The following is a 17,076-nucleotide window of genomic DNA, read 5'->3' as shown; positions in this document are numbered from 1 at the left end:
TTATTCAAGGAGTCTTCAAAGTGAGCTGCAGGTATTTGATTTAAAAGCATACTGTCTATTTCAAGAGTTAGTATGGTCTTTTGATAAAAAAAGAAAAAAAAACATTAAAGCAGTGATGTTAGTAACTTAGGGTTTTTTAAAGTTATTTTCCTTTAAAAACTGGCTTTAAAAAAATTGTTGGATCTTTGTGTGGAGTATCAGGTCCTTTCACAAAGTTCTACTGTACACAAACAGCTCATTATCTTTCCACCTGAGGTCTGGTGGGAAGAGTACAGCTGAGTTTAACTCACACCATTCCCCTTTTGCTTTGTTAGATCTAATAAGAGACTTCCCAGCTATCCAAGTTTCACTTCTCAATATAAAATGGCACTGCTGGACCACTGACCAATCTCAGATTTTTTGTTTGGTTCTTTGTTAGTTGGTTGGTTGATTGGCATTGTTTTTCTCCACTCACTGCTTAGATTTTTACATATGACTCAATTATGAAGTTGTAAGCAAAGAAAATATGTAAGTAGGATAATTTTGAAATGATTTCAGTCCCTTGCTTTTATCACAATGATGCTTTGTTTTTATTCTTGTTCCCCATTGTTTTAATTTCCTTTCTATGCCCTTTTTTCTCCTAATTATATAGATGACTAGGTATGACAAAAAGTCATGTTTGATTTGTAATCCAATATTTAAGGGTTGGAAGGACCCTAGGTACTAATCAAAGTCCTGCATTTTACAAATACAGAATCAGGTCCCCAAGGAGGGGAAATAACTTATCTAGGGTCCTTGTAACTGCTTAGAGGCATATCTAAGTCCTGAATCCATGCCTGTGGACTTGCTAAAGAGTTCTTTTTTCTCTACATCAACCCTCTTTGCTTTATTTCCAACTTACATAATGGCATTAAGCAGATCCAAACAGCAAACTCCTCCTTTGGACCTCCCAAACTTGCCAGTTGATGAATTCAAGTGTTTGGCAATTGTATATGACACCGTAATTTATCCTGTGATGCACAAATAACATCTTGTGAATATACCTTGATGTCTCCACAAAATCTTACCTAAAAGGTTTATAGCTGTCTATGGATCTATACCTTCCATAGTCTTCCTTTGACATATACCTGAAAATGTCAGTTGCACTGTTAAAAACAAATTATAATGTCAATGTGATCCTTTTTTTCTCACTGCTGTGTTCATCTATATACCCTGTTTTGCTCTTCTAGGTTTGTGTGCTGGAGAGGCAAATATTTGACTTCCTTGGATATCAGTGGGCACCTATCCTGGCAAATTTTGTACATATTATTATCGTCATTCTTGGTTTATTTGGAACTATTCAATATAGACCTCGTTACATAACAGGAGTAAGTACCCTTCCTGCCTTTTTAGAAAAAGAGATGTAAACTACAAATGTCTTGAAAATTTATATGCATACCATTTCCTAAAAGTACCATGTGTTTGTTTTCATACTTTCAGATTACATCTACAGTAATTGAAAATGTCAACTTTAAGGCACTTAACAGTGAATGTAATCAGATTGTATTTTCATAAAAATGGGCTTTCAGCAAATATTCTCTTGAAATTTAAAGAAGTGTTCTGCTCCTATATTTTCCAAATTATAAAGTCATGTCCTCTGATTTAACAGTTTTAATGGGACTTTCTCCCATTTTAAATAATATTTTATTAATTGAATAAAGATAGCTTAAAATCAACACAAATGCACATATAATTTTGATGTGAAAATTTTAATATAGGTGACCCTTCAATAAAATGGGTTTGAGCTGCATGGGCCTGCTTATTAAGGATTTTTTTCAATACATATATTGGACATGTTTTTGGAGAGTTGTGATAATTTGAAAAATTCATAGAAAACCTTACAGCCTAGGAATATCAAAAAAATTAAATAAAGGTGTGTCTGATACTTTATTATGACTATGAGTGTAATACTTTATGCCATAAAAATTTTACGATGATTCATTCATTAGTGTATAAGCCAGGCTATCATGAAGCAATCCTATCAATTATACTCTGCAAAGAAATCATGTTGAGGCTTCTCTATTATCAATGCATGAATCCTTATACCAGTAAAGAAATATAAATTTCTTTTTTACATTGTCTTTTCATTTTTGATGTCTCATGTCAGTAAAACATAACATCTACATTGTTTTATGTCCTGTAAGACAATATTGCTGTAGGTATTAACAGATAGGTGATTCATCTTGTAAACAGATGACATAAACTTAGTGTCAACAATACAGTACAATACTGTAAATGTATTGTTTTTCTCTTCCTTATGATTTTCTTAGTAACATTTTCTTCTCCCTAGCTTACTTTATTATTATAATACAGTATATAATACATATACATAATATGTCTTGGTCAACTGTTTATGTTATATGTAAGTTTCTGGTCAACAGTAGATTATTAGTAGTTAAGTTTTCAGGGAGTCAAAAGTTATACATAGATTTTCGACTGCATAGGGTTGTGGGGGATGATTGATGCTCCTAACTGCTGTGTTATTCAAGGGTCAACTGTTCATATCAGGGTTAATATTTGACATACTTGAAAACTAGAGGGGTCTGGACCATAGTCTCTGTTCTCCATAATTCTCTCTTTTTGGCTCAGAAAAGTATTTTACATTCCCACTCAAGTTGAACTTACTTAACGTAAAAGTGAAATCCACCTGCGTTGCCGTTGCTATGGGAACCATAACTTAGAATTTTTTACTTTTGTATGTGACTCAGATCTCAGCTATAACTCTTCATTACTGTAGATTATTATTTTTTCATTATTTTTTCCATTTCTTCTATTTTTAACAAAGGAAAAGTTATAAGCATTTATTTAAAATTATAAAGCAATTTTATGGTAAAACATATAGGTAAGATAGCTCAGCTAAAACTGCCTTACTCAATATAAACCAGCAAGCCTTCTCAGGTTTCACAAAGGCCTCCTTCACATAAAAGATGCCCTTCGATGACCTATTCTCTCTGTCATCTGGAACCTAGATAAAGCACATTGGTACTGAAATAGGCAATCTAACGTATGGGGCCAAGGGACCACTGTCTGCCTAAGGATGAGCAAAAAGCCTAGTCTTCTCTAGGTGCACACCCAGAAATGAGTGCATGTCACCTCTAAGGGTATGTAGCCATATGAATCTTCTAAAAAGTCAGATGTGTTCTGTTGCAAGGTGAAGTTTTTTAATGCACAGATATGTTAGTATCATTCAGTTGTGTGGCAAATTCTGTGTAACTTTAGGCAGCAAAACCTCACCAATCCTTAGTTTTCCTACCTTTAAAAATGAAAGTAATAATTACATTAATTCATAAGCTTTAATTAATTGATGCATTAGAAGCCACTAGATGAAACATTCTTAACTGTCTTCTTCCATGGGACCTTGAGGCTCCTCCATGATTTTATTCTTATAAATAATGTCGCTCTGAGTATCCTCATATAAATATCATATCGTATCATATAAATATCACTGTCATCTCCATTTCTGATGAAGTTCTTGGGATAAAAATCTAAATGCGGGTCAAAATGTTTGAACAGTTAAAAACTAAGAGGTTTGTTTTTAGGAGTAAGTGGGATATTCTAAAAATTGTCTTAGTAGAAAGTTTAGAAAGTGCCAATAAATGTTAGCTATAATATTTTTCTCCTTAATGATATTATCATTATTATTATTTGAAAACAATACTAAACTGTATAGACTAGCAATAGGCTGACAGGCAGTGTCAAATAGAATAAGGTATTCTAAGCTATTGGTTGAACTGTTTATTTCCCTTGTATTCCAAGTTGCTACAATTCTAAAAATCTTGTGTGGGATTTCTATGTATCAAATTATAATTCCATCCCTTTAGATAAAATGTATAACTACAGATTTTTTCAAGAGAGGCTGCTGTCTCTAGTATGCAGTAAGAGGTAGGTTACTGTGGGACACCTGTAAGGTTGTTAGAACTTTTGTTTAGCTGAGAGTCTCAGATATCCTTCTGAAGTCTTAACAATGTGTCTTAGAGTGGCATGTTTAATTCAATCTTGCTTTTCAGACAGCATTCTGAATTTGAGCTTTTCCTTTAGATAATGTCTTACTTGGAAAATCTTTTGCCAGCTGGAGATGATGTAAATATGAAATTTTCATTTTCCAACTCAGCAAGTCCTAAATTGGAAATATATCCCCTAAATTCTGCTTAAAAACTGAATTGTTCTTTTTTCAGCTCATCTTTCTCTTACAATGTCATGTTACATGTGGCTAAAAGATGATAAATAACACTGCCACCTGTTTGCTTGGAAATCCTCTTAGCCAGATTCACAAATTTATAGGTATGCTTTCTATCTTCCCAATTCTTGCAGACAGTACACCTAATTGTTCTGACAATAGCTATTGCAGTCCTCTTTTCTTCAGCCCTCAAAACCAAATTACTTACTGTTTTTCCTGTCTTTACTGACAGCCTCCTGACTGCCCTTCTGTCCTCTACCTGTCACTTTATCTCAGAATTAATGCATGTGTTTTAGGCATTACAGTATCAATCAGGTTTCGGTACCAATTTTTGTTCTAGTTATCTATTTATAATAAACCATTCCTCTGTAAACTAATTCATGGACTCTAATGGACATGATGCTATGTTGAAAGTCAAAAGTAGACTCAGTAAAATGTTGAATTTGCCACAAAAATGGAATTACAATTTTTCAGTTTGCCTAAAGATGGCTAAAGTAATTACAATTAAAAGAAACTTGAATTAAATCATAAATGGCAAAATATATGGTCAATGAAGGGTCTGCGTTTAGTAGAAAAATGCATAACTAGGGCAAGCTGCAACTAACAATGAAGTATTGCTGCAGTTAAGAAATTTCCAAAGGCTCTCTGTGCACTGGAGACTTAAATGAAGTTCATTTACAAATCTCCTAATATGAGCAATGAAATTTATTTTCTTCTCCCCTAAAAATATAGTCCTTTATGATTTATATATTTGCCATTTTATGCAGTTGTATTATAAAACAATTCAGTATAAAAATAGACATAAGCAAGCACTGTCATAATTTTTCTGAAAGTTATTATTTTTGCATATTTCCTTCAAATATGTGCAAATGAAACATGCCTGACTATGCTACACCTCAAATGTGTATCTTAATTTTTTTTTCCGAAGTGTAGTTGACAATAAAATACTGTATCAGTTTCAGGTACACAACATAGTGATTCAACATTTATGTATGTAGTGAAGTAATCATAATGATAAATCTAGCTACCATCTGTTGCCATACAAATTTGTTATACATTATCAATTATATTCCCTATTCTGTACATTGTATCCCTGTGTTTTATTTATTTTATACCTGGAAGGTTATATCTTTTAATCCCCTCCACTCTTTGCCTATCCCCTTGCTCCCCAACCCCTCTGTGAACCATCAGATTCTTCTCCACATCTATGAGTCTGTTTCTGTTTTGTTTTGTGTGTTCATTTATTAGATTCCACATATATATGAAATCACACAGTATTTGTCTTTCTCACTAATTTCACTTAGCATAATTCTAGGTCTATCCATCAAAAATGGCAAAATTCTATTCTTCTTTATGTCTGAGTAATATTCCACTATATGTAATTTTTCCCCTTACCTTGACTGTTATAAATAGTTCTGCAATCAATATAGGGATGCGTATATCTTTTCCAATTAGCATTTTAATTTTCTTCAGATAAACACCTAGAAGAGGAATTTCTGGATCACTTGGTAGTTCTATTTTTGATATTTTGAGGAACCTCCCTATGGTTTGCTATAGTGGCTGCACCATTTTACATTCCTACCAATAGTGTAGGAGGAGTGTAGTGTTTCTGTTCTGCACATCATTGCCTTACTTGTTACTTGTTCTCTTTTTGATAATAGCCTTCTTACAGGTATGAAGTGATATCTCATTTGGTTTTGATTTCCATTTTTGCAATGTCTGTTGGACATTTGTTTTCCTTCTTTGGAGAAATGTCTGTTGAGGTCCTCTGCAAATTTTTTAATTGGTTTGCTTTTTTTTTTAACATTAAGTTGTGTGAGTTATTTATGTATTTTGGATATTAACCCATTATTGGTTATATCATTTACAAACATTTTTTCCAGTTCTTTAGTTACATTTTTGTTTTGTTGATGATTTCTTTCACTGTGCAAAAGCTTTATAGTTTGATGTAGTCCCATTTGTTTATTTCTCTTTCTGTTCCCTTCCTGTGGAGGGAGATCCAAAACACTATTGCTAAGATCATGTCTGAGAACTTATTGCCTACATTTTCTTCTAGTAGTTTTATGGTTTCCAGTCTTACCATTAAGTCTTTAATTATTTTTTAGTTTATTTCCATGTATGGTATAAGACAACAGTCCAATTTCATTCTTTTACATGCACTGCCCAGCTTTTCTAACACCAGTTATTGAATAGATTGTCTTGTCCCCATTGCACGTTTTTGCCCACTTGGTTGAAAATAACCATATGAGTTTATTTGTGCTCTTTCTGTTCTGTTCCATTGATCTTTGTGTCTCTGTTTGTGTCTCTACCATCCATTTTGTTTTATGGTTTGTAGTATAGTTTGAAAACAGGTACTATGGTACCTCTATTCCTGTTCTTCTATCCTATGATATCTTTGGTTATTTGGGGTGTTTTTTTGGTTCCATGCAAATTTTAGGATTATTTGTTCTAGATCTCTGGAAAATGCCAGAGAACAATATTTCAATAAAGATTGCTTATAATCTATAAATTTCTTTGGGGAGTATGTAATCTTTAACAAAATTAATTTTTCCAACCCATGAGTATGGTATATCTCCACATTTGCTTGTGTTATCTATACTTCCTTTCATCAGTGTCTAACAGTTTTCAGAATACAGGTCTTTTGCTTCCTTGGTTAAATTATTCCTAGGTATTTCATTCCTTTTAGAGCATTGTGACCGGTATTTTCTTAATGTCTCTTTCTGATAGTTCATTGTTAGTGTATAGAAATGGCACTGATTTGTGTATATTAATTTTGTACCAATTTCTTCTAGGTTGTCCAGTCTGTTAACTTATATTTTATAGTAATCTCTTGTAATTCTTTGTGTTTCTGTGGTGTCAGTTCTAACTTCTATTTCATTTGAGATTTTAATTATTTTAGTCCTATCTCCTTTTTTCTTCATTAGTCTGGATAAAGGTCTATCAATTGTGTTTATTTGTTCAAAGAACCCGCTTTTTAGTTTCATTGATCTTCTCTATTTTTTAAAATCTCTAGTTCATTTATTTCCACTCTGATCTTAATTCTTTCCGTACTAACTTTGGGCTTTGTTCTTTTTTCTAGTTCCTTTAGCCGTCAACTCAGATTGTTTAAGACTTTCTTATTCTCTGAGCTAGGCCTATTATCATATGAAATACCCTCCTAGAACTACATTTGCTTCATCTCATAGACTTTCAAGTGTTGTTTCCATTTTCATTTGTCTCAAGATATTTTTTGATTGCCTTTTTGATTCTTTGTTGACCAATTGGTTGTTTAGTACCATATTGTTTAGGCCTTCATGTGTTTTTTTGTTTTGTTTTGTTTGTTTTCCAGTTTTCTTGTAATCTAGTTTCATACCATTTTGGTCAGAAAAGATGTTTGATATGATTTTGGTCTTCTTAAATTTATTAAGACTTGTTTTATGGCCTAACATGTGATCTTTCCTGGAGAGTGTTTCATGTGTACTTGAAGAGAATGTATATTCTGCCATTTTTGGATAAAATGCCCTGTGTGTATCTGTTAAGTCCATCTGATCTAATGTCATTCAAGGCCAATGTTTCCTTACTGATTTTCGGTCTGCATGACTTATCCACTGATGTAAGTAGAGTGTTAAAGTCCCTAACTATTTGTATAACTGTCAATTGCTCCCTTATGTCTGTTAATATTTGCTTTAAATACTTAGGTGCTCCTATATTGTGTTCATATTACAAGTGTTGTGTGCTCTTTTGGATCGATCCCTTTATCATTTTATAATGCCCTTCTATGTCTCTTGTAACAATTTTTGCTTTAAAGTCTATTTTATCTAATAGAAGTATTCCTCCCCCAGCTTTATTTTCACTTCATTTGTATGGAATAACATTTCTATCCCTTCACTTTTGATGTGTCTTTAGATCTAAAGTGAGTCTCTTGTAGGCAGCATATAGATGGGATTTTGTTTGTTTTGTTTTTATTTTTTTAACCCATTCAGCCACCCTGTGTCTTTTCATTGGAGCATTTAGTTTATGTGCATGTAAAGTAGTTATTGATAGGTATGTACTTATTTTCATTTTGTTGATTGTTTTCTGGCTGTTTTTATAGTTATTCTATGATCCTTTTCTCTTCTTTTGCCTCCTCACTTGTGATTTAGTGATGTTCCTTGGTGTTATGTTTGTACTTCTCCTTTAAAATTTTTTTGTGCATCTATTATAGATATTTATGTTGTAGTTACCATGAGGTTCATTTATAACATCCCATGTATACAGCAATCTATTTTAAGTTGAATGTTGCTTAAGTTCAGGTGTATTCTAAAAGCACTACATACTCCCCATCCCCCCCACATACATATTTTATGTCATATTTTACATCTCATTTTGTGTATCTATTTTGACAAATTATTGTAGTTCTCGATGATTTGCTACCTTTGTCTTTTGACCTACACACTAGCAACACAGGTGGTCAATCCACTATTTTATTATATGTTTACCTTTACCATTGTGATTTTTTTCTTTCATAATTTTCTAATTTCTAGTTGTGGCCTTTTCTTTTCCATCTAAAGAAGTTCCTTTACCATTTCTTGTAAGGCTGGTTTGACGTTGATGAATTCCTTTATCTTGGAGTGATAACCTTGCCAGGTACAACATTCTTGCTGTAAGTTCCCTTTTCTTTCCTTTCCACACTTTGAATATATAATGCCACTCCCTTTTAGCCTGTAAGGTTTCTCTAAAAAGTCAGCTGACAATCTTACATGGGTTGCCTTGTACCTAACTAGTTGTTTTTCTCTTGCTATTTTTAAGATTCTCTCTTTATTTTGTTGACACTTGGATTACAGTATGCTTTGGTGTAGGTTTCTTTGGGATCATCTTATTTAGACCTCACTCTGCTTCCTGGACTTGCATGTCTGTTTCCTTCACCAGGTCAGAGAAGTTTTCAGCTGTTATTTCTTCAAATAGTTTATCTTCCTTTCTCTCTCTCTCTCTTCTCCTTCTGGGGCCCCTATAAGTGTTAGTGTGTTTGATGTGATCTCAGAGGTCCCTTAAACTGTCCTCAGCTTTAAAAAAATTTTTTTTTCTGTTCAGTTGGGTAATTTCCAATACCCTATCTTCCAGATTCTTGATCCCTTCTTCTGCATCTTCTATTCTGCTATTGATTCTATCTAGTGTATTTTTAAATTCCAGCTATATTTTCATCTTTGATTCTTTTTTTTATGTTTTCTGTTTCTTTGCTGAAGTTATCACTGTGTTCATCCATTATTCTCTTGAGTTTTATAAGCATCTTTATGATCATTACTTTGAACTCTTTATTTGGTAGATTGGTTATTTCTGTTTCTGGTTGTTTTGTTTGGTTTTTCCTGAGGTTTTGTCTTGCTTGTACTTTCATTTGGAACATATTCTTTGCCTCCTCATTTTGCATAATAATTCTTTTTCTTTGTATTAGGTAGATCATTTATGTCTCCTAGTCTTGGAAGAGTGTCTTTATGCAAAAGTTGTCCTATGAGACCCAGTAGCACAAACACCCCTCACCCCTGCTAGTTACCCAAGCCAAATGCCCTATGAGTAATCTCTGTGTGGTCTGGCTGCACCCTCCTGTTGTAGCTGGGTCAAAACTGGTACAGACTCACTGGTGAACAGACCTCTGTGGCAGAGGCTTGGCTGCAACTGCTGTGGATAAACTGGTAGGTGTGGAAGGCCTCTGGAGTGGCTTACTTCAAAATCCAGCTGGGACTATTGGTGTTCTAGTGTTTGGGCTTGATCCTGCGGAGGAAGAATTTTGGGAGGGGCTCCAGTGCTGACCAAGGCTGCCTGCTAGGAGTGGTGGGGTGACAAGCCACTTGGAAGGGACTTGGAAATAGGGTGGGCAGATTGGTCAGGGCCAGTCCACAGAGGAATGTTGGGTCAGGGTGACTGGTGCTAGCACAGCAGATGGAGAGTGTCATTGTCATGCTAACTAGTTAAAAGGGAATTGACAAAGGTACCAGCTAGTGCTTCCATTCCCAGGAAATGTTCCGGTGAAACCCTGCCCCTCTGGCACAGGCCCTAAAAATTAATCAGTGGATCTCCTTCACATGTAATCCAGGTGCTTTTCAAACAGCTGCCACTGTACTGGGATTTGCAGTGAGATTGTGCAGGCACCCCTTATAGTCTCAGTTTACTACTGCCCTCTGGCTCACCTAGACATAAGCCCTGTTTGTTTCCAAAGCCAGACATTATGGGTCCTCATCTCCCCAGCACAAGTCCCCTGTGCTGTGGAGCCCTAACTGGGGCCCAGACCCCTCATTCCTCAGGGAGAGCCTCTGTGATGTAGATTCCCCTGCTTACAGGTTGGCATGCCAGGGGTTTTGGTTGTTATTAAACCACTTTACCACTTCTCCTACCTCTCCCCATGTGGCCTTTTCTTTATATCCTTATTTGTGTATAATTTGTTCTGCTAATCTTTAATTTGTTCTCAGTGATCATTGTTCTACATATAGTTGTAGACTTGCTTTGTCCATGGGAGGAGTTGAGCTCTGGATCTTCCTTCTCTGCCATCTTGTGCTTGCCTCTCTCTTAATTTCTTTGTTTAACACTATATCAAACAATTTTGAAATTCATATGACTATTCCACTGTTCAAACATCAAACAAATTTGAATTTCACATTGCACTCATATATTTTACTGTATAAGAATACAAAATATATATGTCACAGTATGTTATATATTATATTATTTCCACATTTTTTATGATAAATAATTCCCTATAATCATCTCCATAAAAAATACTCTCATCTTCATTTGTGATTTCATTCCTTAGGTGGAACACATAGGTATAATTAAATAATATGAGCAATTTTAAGGCTCTTAGTATATAATTGACAATTACCTATCCAAAATTATTTTACTGAATTATCCTCCCACCAGTATACAGCAGAATCTATGTCACTGTACTCTTGTTAGCTCTAATTATCTGTTCTCATATTTGTTAACTGATAGAAGGAAAAATGCCATTTTTGTTTTGAATTGCCTTTCTTATTGTTACTCAGGTGGAGATTTTTCATCTCTTCATTAAACATTTTTATTTCCTTTATGGGAGATTGCCTTTTGGTATTCTTTGCTCATTTTTCCCTAAATTTTTGTGTTTATTGTAACAAAACTTTTAACTTAGGGATCACATAGTAAAGATACCTACCCTTTAAATATAAGCTCTCATTTTGATGTTTCATTGTGTTTCTATTACTAAAATTAACTCCCATTCCCTTTGTGATATCTTTTATTGCCTTAAAAATTATCAAAATTAAATATTATTTTGAAAAAAATAATGATACAGCTTCATTATCCTTAGGCCTAATCTTGCTAAAATAAAAGGCCAGATTCCCTGAAATAGAGACCAGAGAAAGTATCTCTGTATTTGCTATTAATAAAGAGTTTAAAATTATTGATGGGACTTTTTATTCTATTTAACTGAAAAAAAATGCAAGAAAAAAAGTGTGTGTGCATCATCTGAAACATTAAGCACAGTAGCAAAAAATTTTTATAGTATTGGTAATGAGTTTCATTTTCTTTAGTAATTTCCTTCATAAGGGCAAAGAAGAAAAAAAGTTAAATTTAAAACAGTTAATTGAAACAGGAATTCATTAGTGCACTTTAAGAGTCTCTGGCATTTCAAAGAATATAATATGTTTTGAAGGAAAATGAAATAAATGTTTTGAATTCCAAGCAAAGGAAATATGAAGCCAGAATCCATATAAAATATCTGTATCATAATTTTTGACAGCATCCAGTTCCCCCCAAATGCCCAATTAACTCTGGTGGAATAATGCATAAATAAATACATACAAATGGCTCCCATGAAAGCATTACCTTACATCATAAATGGAATTTTTCATGCATGTTCATTTAGGCTAAAGACACTGGCAAGAGTAAGATAAATTCTAGCCAAAATAAGCAGGCGATGAGAGGCAACAAAGGGCTAGGCAGTTTATTTGAGTGCAATTCTTGGATGATGTTCTTCGGTCTGAAACACAGGCCAGGGAAGTCACACCTGGTCAGAGAGGTGGAGGATTATAAGGGGTTAAGAGGGGGAGGAGTGGGCAAGGTATCTAGGGGGCATGGAGAGGTATGATTGGCTAAAGGTGACATAATAGACAACTAGAAACTTTTTTTCTTTCCAAGAGGGTGGAGGCTGATATCCAGGTCTTAGTTGGCACATCAGAAGGATCGAATTCGGGAAGAGCTGTCCCCTTTCCATATAAGGCACAGACCTTGGGGTCTGGTCTGTTCTCCTTTTATGGTATCTCTCTGTTCTGTTTGCGTGTCCTTGTTTTTCCTTCCTCCAGCCTAACATTCCAGCCTTTTGGTCATAATGGGCGACGATTCGATCTGACTACTTCTGGCTCACAGGGGTGTCGTGGGGATTTGAGACTGGTATTAGGCTGAAGAAGGGGGTTCAGTGGGAAGAGGTGCATAACGGTGAAGTAACATCTGGTTGATGGTGACTTGGGTCATTTGGGTTAGCTGCTGTTGGAGGAACTTGAGGACAAAAGGGGCAACTAAGAGTAAACCACAAACTGTTATCAAGGGACCTAGTAGGGGCATTAGTCAGGCTATTATGGGGGACTGGAATTCTGGATCAAGTTTACATCTCAATGATTAGTATTAGGATTTAATATAGATAAGACTGCATTATTGAAACAATACTTTTCTCTAAAATCACTCTCATTTTTATTAGAAGTAGCCAGATTAAGAAAATAATTAACAGTTGGCTTGATTATTTGCATAAGTGCAGCAAGAAGAGCAATTGATTACACAGGCTCTTTTAAATATGCTTTGCTGTAACTTTTTCTAAGGAATTTCAGATTGGACTTTTACAGGCTTCTTGAGACCAGAAAGTCAAGCTAGACTTGCCATCAGGTTGTGCCTACAGTAACTGTACATTTGGGTGAGTTCCTCTCTTCTTGAAGTTCTCAAGATATTCTTGAGGTTCTTGCACTTGCCAGGAAATGACCTTCCTTACTCACCTGGTAAGGCTGCTGGGAACTCTGTAAGCAAGGTACTAGGCTAGTTCTTCTAAGGGGCTTTGTTGGCTTTATAAAGTCAATCTTAGTTCTTTAAAGCTGTCTGTTCATATTCGAGTTTACACACATGTTTCTTAGGTATGATGTTCCAGTTAAAGTTTTGGTAATATAACCAGTGTTTTTAATTGGTTTTCTTACAAGGAAAGCAGGTTCTTACTGAACTTATGCAAATAAACATACTGCCATGAAATATAAAAATAGTCACTGAGAGTTTTTAAATTCTGGAGGGATCCAGTAGAGAGAAAGATAAAGTTTCAATTCTGCTTATAAAGGCAGTCATTTACTAAACTGTTGTCAGCTTAAGAGAAAAAGCTTAAAACACTTTATCAACAACATTTGAAACAAAAAGCTACAAAGTCATCTTCCTTAGTTTACTTAATCCTATTTAACTAATACCTGTTCTGCTGAAATCTAGTTTCTTACTAGTTTAGGAGTAATAAACAATGAGTATAGATGACAAAAGACTTACAAATGACAATGGTTAAAGATCTGATGAGAGCTTACTGTAAGACAGTTGACATAAGGAAATTCGTGTATTTCTGTAACATAAAACATTCAGTAACAAAGTTTAATATTATTCTCTTTGATAGTGCTTTCTAGGTAATTAAGCAGGTAATTATATATCAGATAAATAAACTAAATTAGACAAATATTTTCCTCAATGAGGAGAAAAAATTCCTCTGACATGTTCTAGGGGCTCTCTGGAAAATATCAGAGTTAACTAGAGGTAAAAGCACTTTTTTGCATTTGATTGTGGGAAGTTGTCAGAAGAAAGTTTCTTTGGCACTTGCTTAAATAGGATTATAGGTTGCCACGAAGCAATACTTATCTATTTAACTAGAATGACAACAAAGTACTTCAAAGGCAAATAAAGAAGGTTACATAGTTATTAGCAAAGTTTAGCTTTTAGTCTTTTTAATATTAAGATCTCATTTTCTTAAATACTCTGACGACTCACTGAGACTTTAAGCATGAGAAACTGCTTTGATTAAATAATTAGAGAACTCATTGCAATCTTTCAATATTAAGAGCAGACTAATAGTTCAGAAAACTTTGTCTTTTTTAACTGAAAATAAAATTCTAATTTTGCTGTGTACTTGATACTGAGACTCATTTGCTTTAATTTTATATAGCATGACCATATTAAATTCTTCTACAAACTTTCTATACTTTTCTTTTTCATTTAGAGTTGTCTCTGTAAAAACAGCTGTACTTTAGAACAAAGTTATTTTTTTATCAGAAGACATATTCTTTAGGATGCAGAAATGTTTTCCTTATTACTTTAAGTAGTTTTAATTAGAACTTAAAACTATTAGGTACCTTAATTTTTAGTGAACACTGAGAAGCAGGCTATTTTAACTGTTACACTAGCATTCTTTAGATTGACAAATTTATGAACATTTTATAATTTCTGTAACTATGAGCTTTACAGCACAATCTCTCACTAAACACAAAGTATATCTTCTTAACTTAGAAAAACGTTAAGGTTTTAGGTTACTACAAAGATTCTCAGGCTGTAGGTAGGTATACACACTGTAACACACAATTAAAAAGGTGTTCACTTGCCACACTTATTTAGTTCACTCATATGTAACAACTATGCTAGTTTACTTACAAGACTTTTACTGAATATTAGACAAAGCCAAGCCTTTAAGCATTTTATTCGTAAAAGATTTAGCAGATAACATTGACTTAAATGACCATAGGTAAACTTATGCAGCTGATAACCACGAGGACATGCCTGCCTCAGCCAAACCCAAATTAGCATTAATGCTTAACATTTTTTATCAGATTTTCTGGAAGTTTTAGAATGCCCAGTTTTCACAAGCGCTTGTTTTTAAATCAATTTTTATTAATACCATCCGGAGGTAGGAAAATATTTTTCATCCATACAACTAGACATACTAACATACAAACTGAGATACAATGACTACAGTCAGCAACACCCCCCACACAAAAACATATACACAGACAGACAAACCAATATAAAGACTTGAGTCACTGATATCCAATTGCCTTCCCTCTCTTCAGCTTCCTGTCCATGACTTCTGGAACTAGAGGACGGGAGGGGCGTGTTCTGGTTGGGGAAGAGGGCAGTGAAGGCGGAAGGAGAGGGGGAGGGGGTGGTGCAGCCACCGGAAGAGGAGAGCAGGACAACGGCATGGTTGAGAATGTAGGACTTTAAGATGGCGGCGACACGTGTGAAGACAAAGGACTTAGGGATGGTGGTGGAGAGAGGGGGAGGGGATCTCGAGCTGAGGGAGGTGGGCGACTGAGGTCTTCTGGGGGATCTGAAAAGGAAGAAGGACTGAGGAGACTAAGAGGCTGACAATCTTTAACTGGAGATCGGGCCAGGAGAACCTGAGTCATTGAACACTTAACATAAAGGTCTGGGCAGGATTGCAAAGTCCAAGAAGCCTGCACATACGGGATTTTACTCTACTCGCTGCTCTAGTGGCAATAATTAACCAAGTCTATGAGGAGGCCAAAATTGAAAGTTCCCTCAGGGGGCCAGCGAGATTGATTGTCCAAGGGATGCTGGGCCCAGCCTCAGAGCAAAGAAAGACTAGCTTTTGTTTGTGAACTTCCTGGGACAAATATAGAATAGCCAAATTAGAAATGAGACACCGCAATGGGGTCTAAGCTTCTGCTTTTGAGGGCTGGTTCCCCACGTCTGCGCCACTTCCCAACTAATCCCACTGAGAGGAGCGCCCAGCGTCCCAAGTGCGCCAAGTCACGTGAGATGTCCTGGGAGCCTGGGTGAGGGATGTCTCCCCAACCACAGGGCCAGGGGGGGGGCTGGATGCCCGCAGACATCCTGGGGCCTGGGTAAGGGACGTCTCCCGCACTGCAGGGCCAGGGGCAGGCCAGATGCCTGCAGAGGGTGGGCTGGATGCCCAAGGGGCCAGATGCCCCAACCTGGACATAGCTACGATTTCTAATGGACCAGGTGAAATGGAGTTAGGAAGGGAAACAGACCAGGGGAAACTGAGGGACTCACCAGAAAATAGTCCATGCAGCAGAGAGTATGCTGAGGTCCCAGGTCGGGGAACAGGGGCAGGGCCACCAGTGGCTGGTCAGAGCCCCATGCTCACGCTCCTTCCCAGAATTTTGGCACCAAATGTAAGATAAATTCTAGCCAAAATAAGCAGACGACGAGAGGCAACAAAGGGCCAGGCAGTTTATTTGAGTGCAATTCCCAGGTGATGTTCCTCGGTCTGAAACACAGGCCAGGGAAGTCACACCTGGTCAGGGAGGTGGGGGCTTATAAGGGGTTAGGAGGGGGAGGAGTGGGCAGGCTATCCTAGGGGGCGTGGAGAGGTATGATTGGCTAAAGGTAACATAATAGACAACTAGAAACATTTTTTCCTTCCAAGAGGGAGGAGGCTGACATCCGGGTCTTAGTTGGCACATCAGAAGGATGGAATTCAGGAAGAGCTGTCCCCTTTCCGTATAAGGCATGGACCTTGGGGTCTTCTCTGTTCTCCTTTTATGGTATCCCTGTTCTGTTTGCATGTCCTTGTTTTTCCTTCCTACAGCCTAACAGCAAGCAGAATGTGATTTGGGATATCCAGTATTAGTTAATGAGAAAAACTGTTAATGAGTTTCACTACTTTAAGTTGTCTTCAAATAATTGAAGGAGTTTGTAGGTTCCTAGCTTCTAAAACACAATATTTTTTTTAGTGATATTGCCAAAAGATTTGTTGCCATAATGCTCAAAAAATTTTTCCTTCTTTTTCTTTCCTCCCTCCCTCTTCTTCTTTTCCTCTTTCTGTTACTTCTTTCATTTCTTTCTATTTGCAGTAAAGAAAAAATAGTAGTTTATAAAGCTTGGTCTCACTTGCTTGATTAAAAAAAAAA

The 17,076-nt window shown here is 35.9% G+C and overlaps 1 protein-coding gene across 2 annotated transcripts in view; it reads left to right on the top strand.

Moving 5' to 3' along the window:
* Positions 1-17,076, top strand: part of NKAIN2 (sodium/potassium transporting ATPase interacting 2) — a 1,083,024-nt gene that overhangs the window by 492,540 nt on the left and 573,408 nt on the right. For both annotated transcript variants that reach the window (XR_005028518.2, XM_036903901.2), the window contains one exon: positions 1,209-1,346. Coding sequence is in view for 1 of the 2 variants with exons in the window: in XM_036903901.2 (XP_036759796.1) it covers positions 1,209-1,346 (138 nt within the window). In the remaining variant the exon portion in view is untranslated. The remainder of the gene's footprint in view (positions 1-1,208; positions 1,347-17,076) is intronic.

Source organism: Manis pentadactyla, chromosome 12 (assembly GCF_030020395.1).
Source record: "Manis pentadactyla isolate mManPen7 chromosome 12, mManPen7.hap1, whole genome shotgun sequence".
Taxonomy (NCBI): Eukaryota; Metazoa; Chordata; class Mammalia; order Pholidota; family Manidae; genus Manis; species Manis pentadactyla.
Note: the sequence above shows the minus strand (reverse complement) of the source record. Positions and strands in the feature narration are given on the sequence as shown.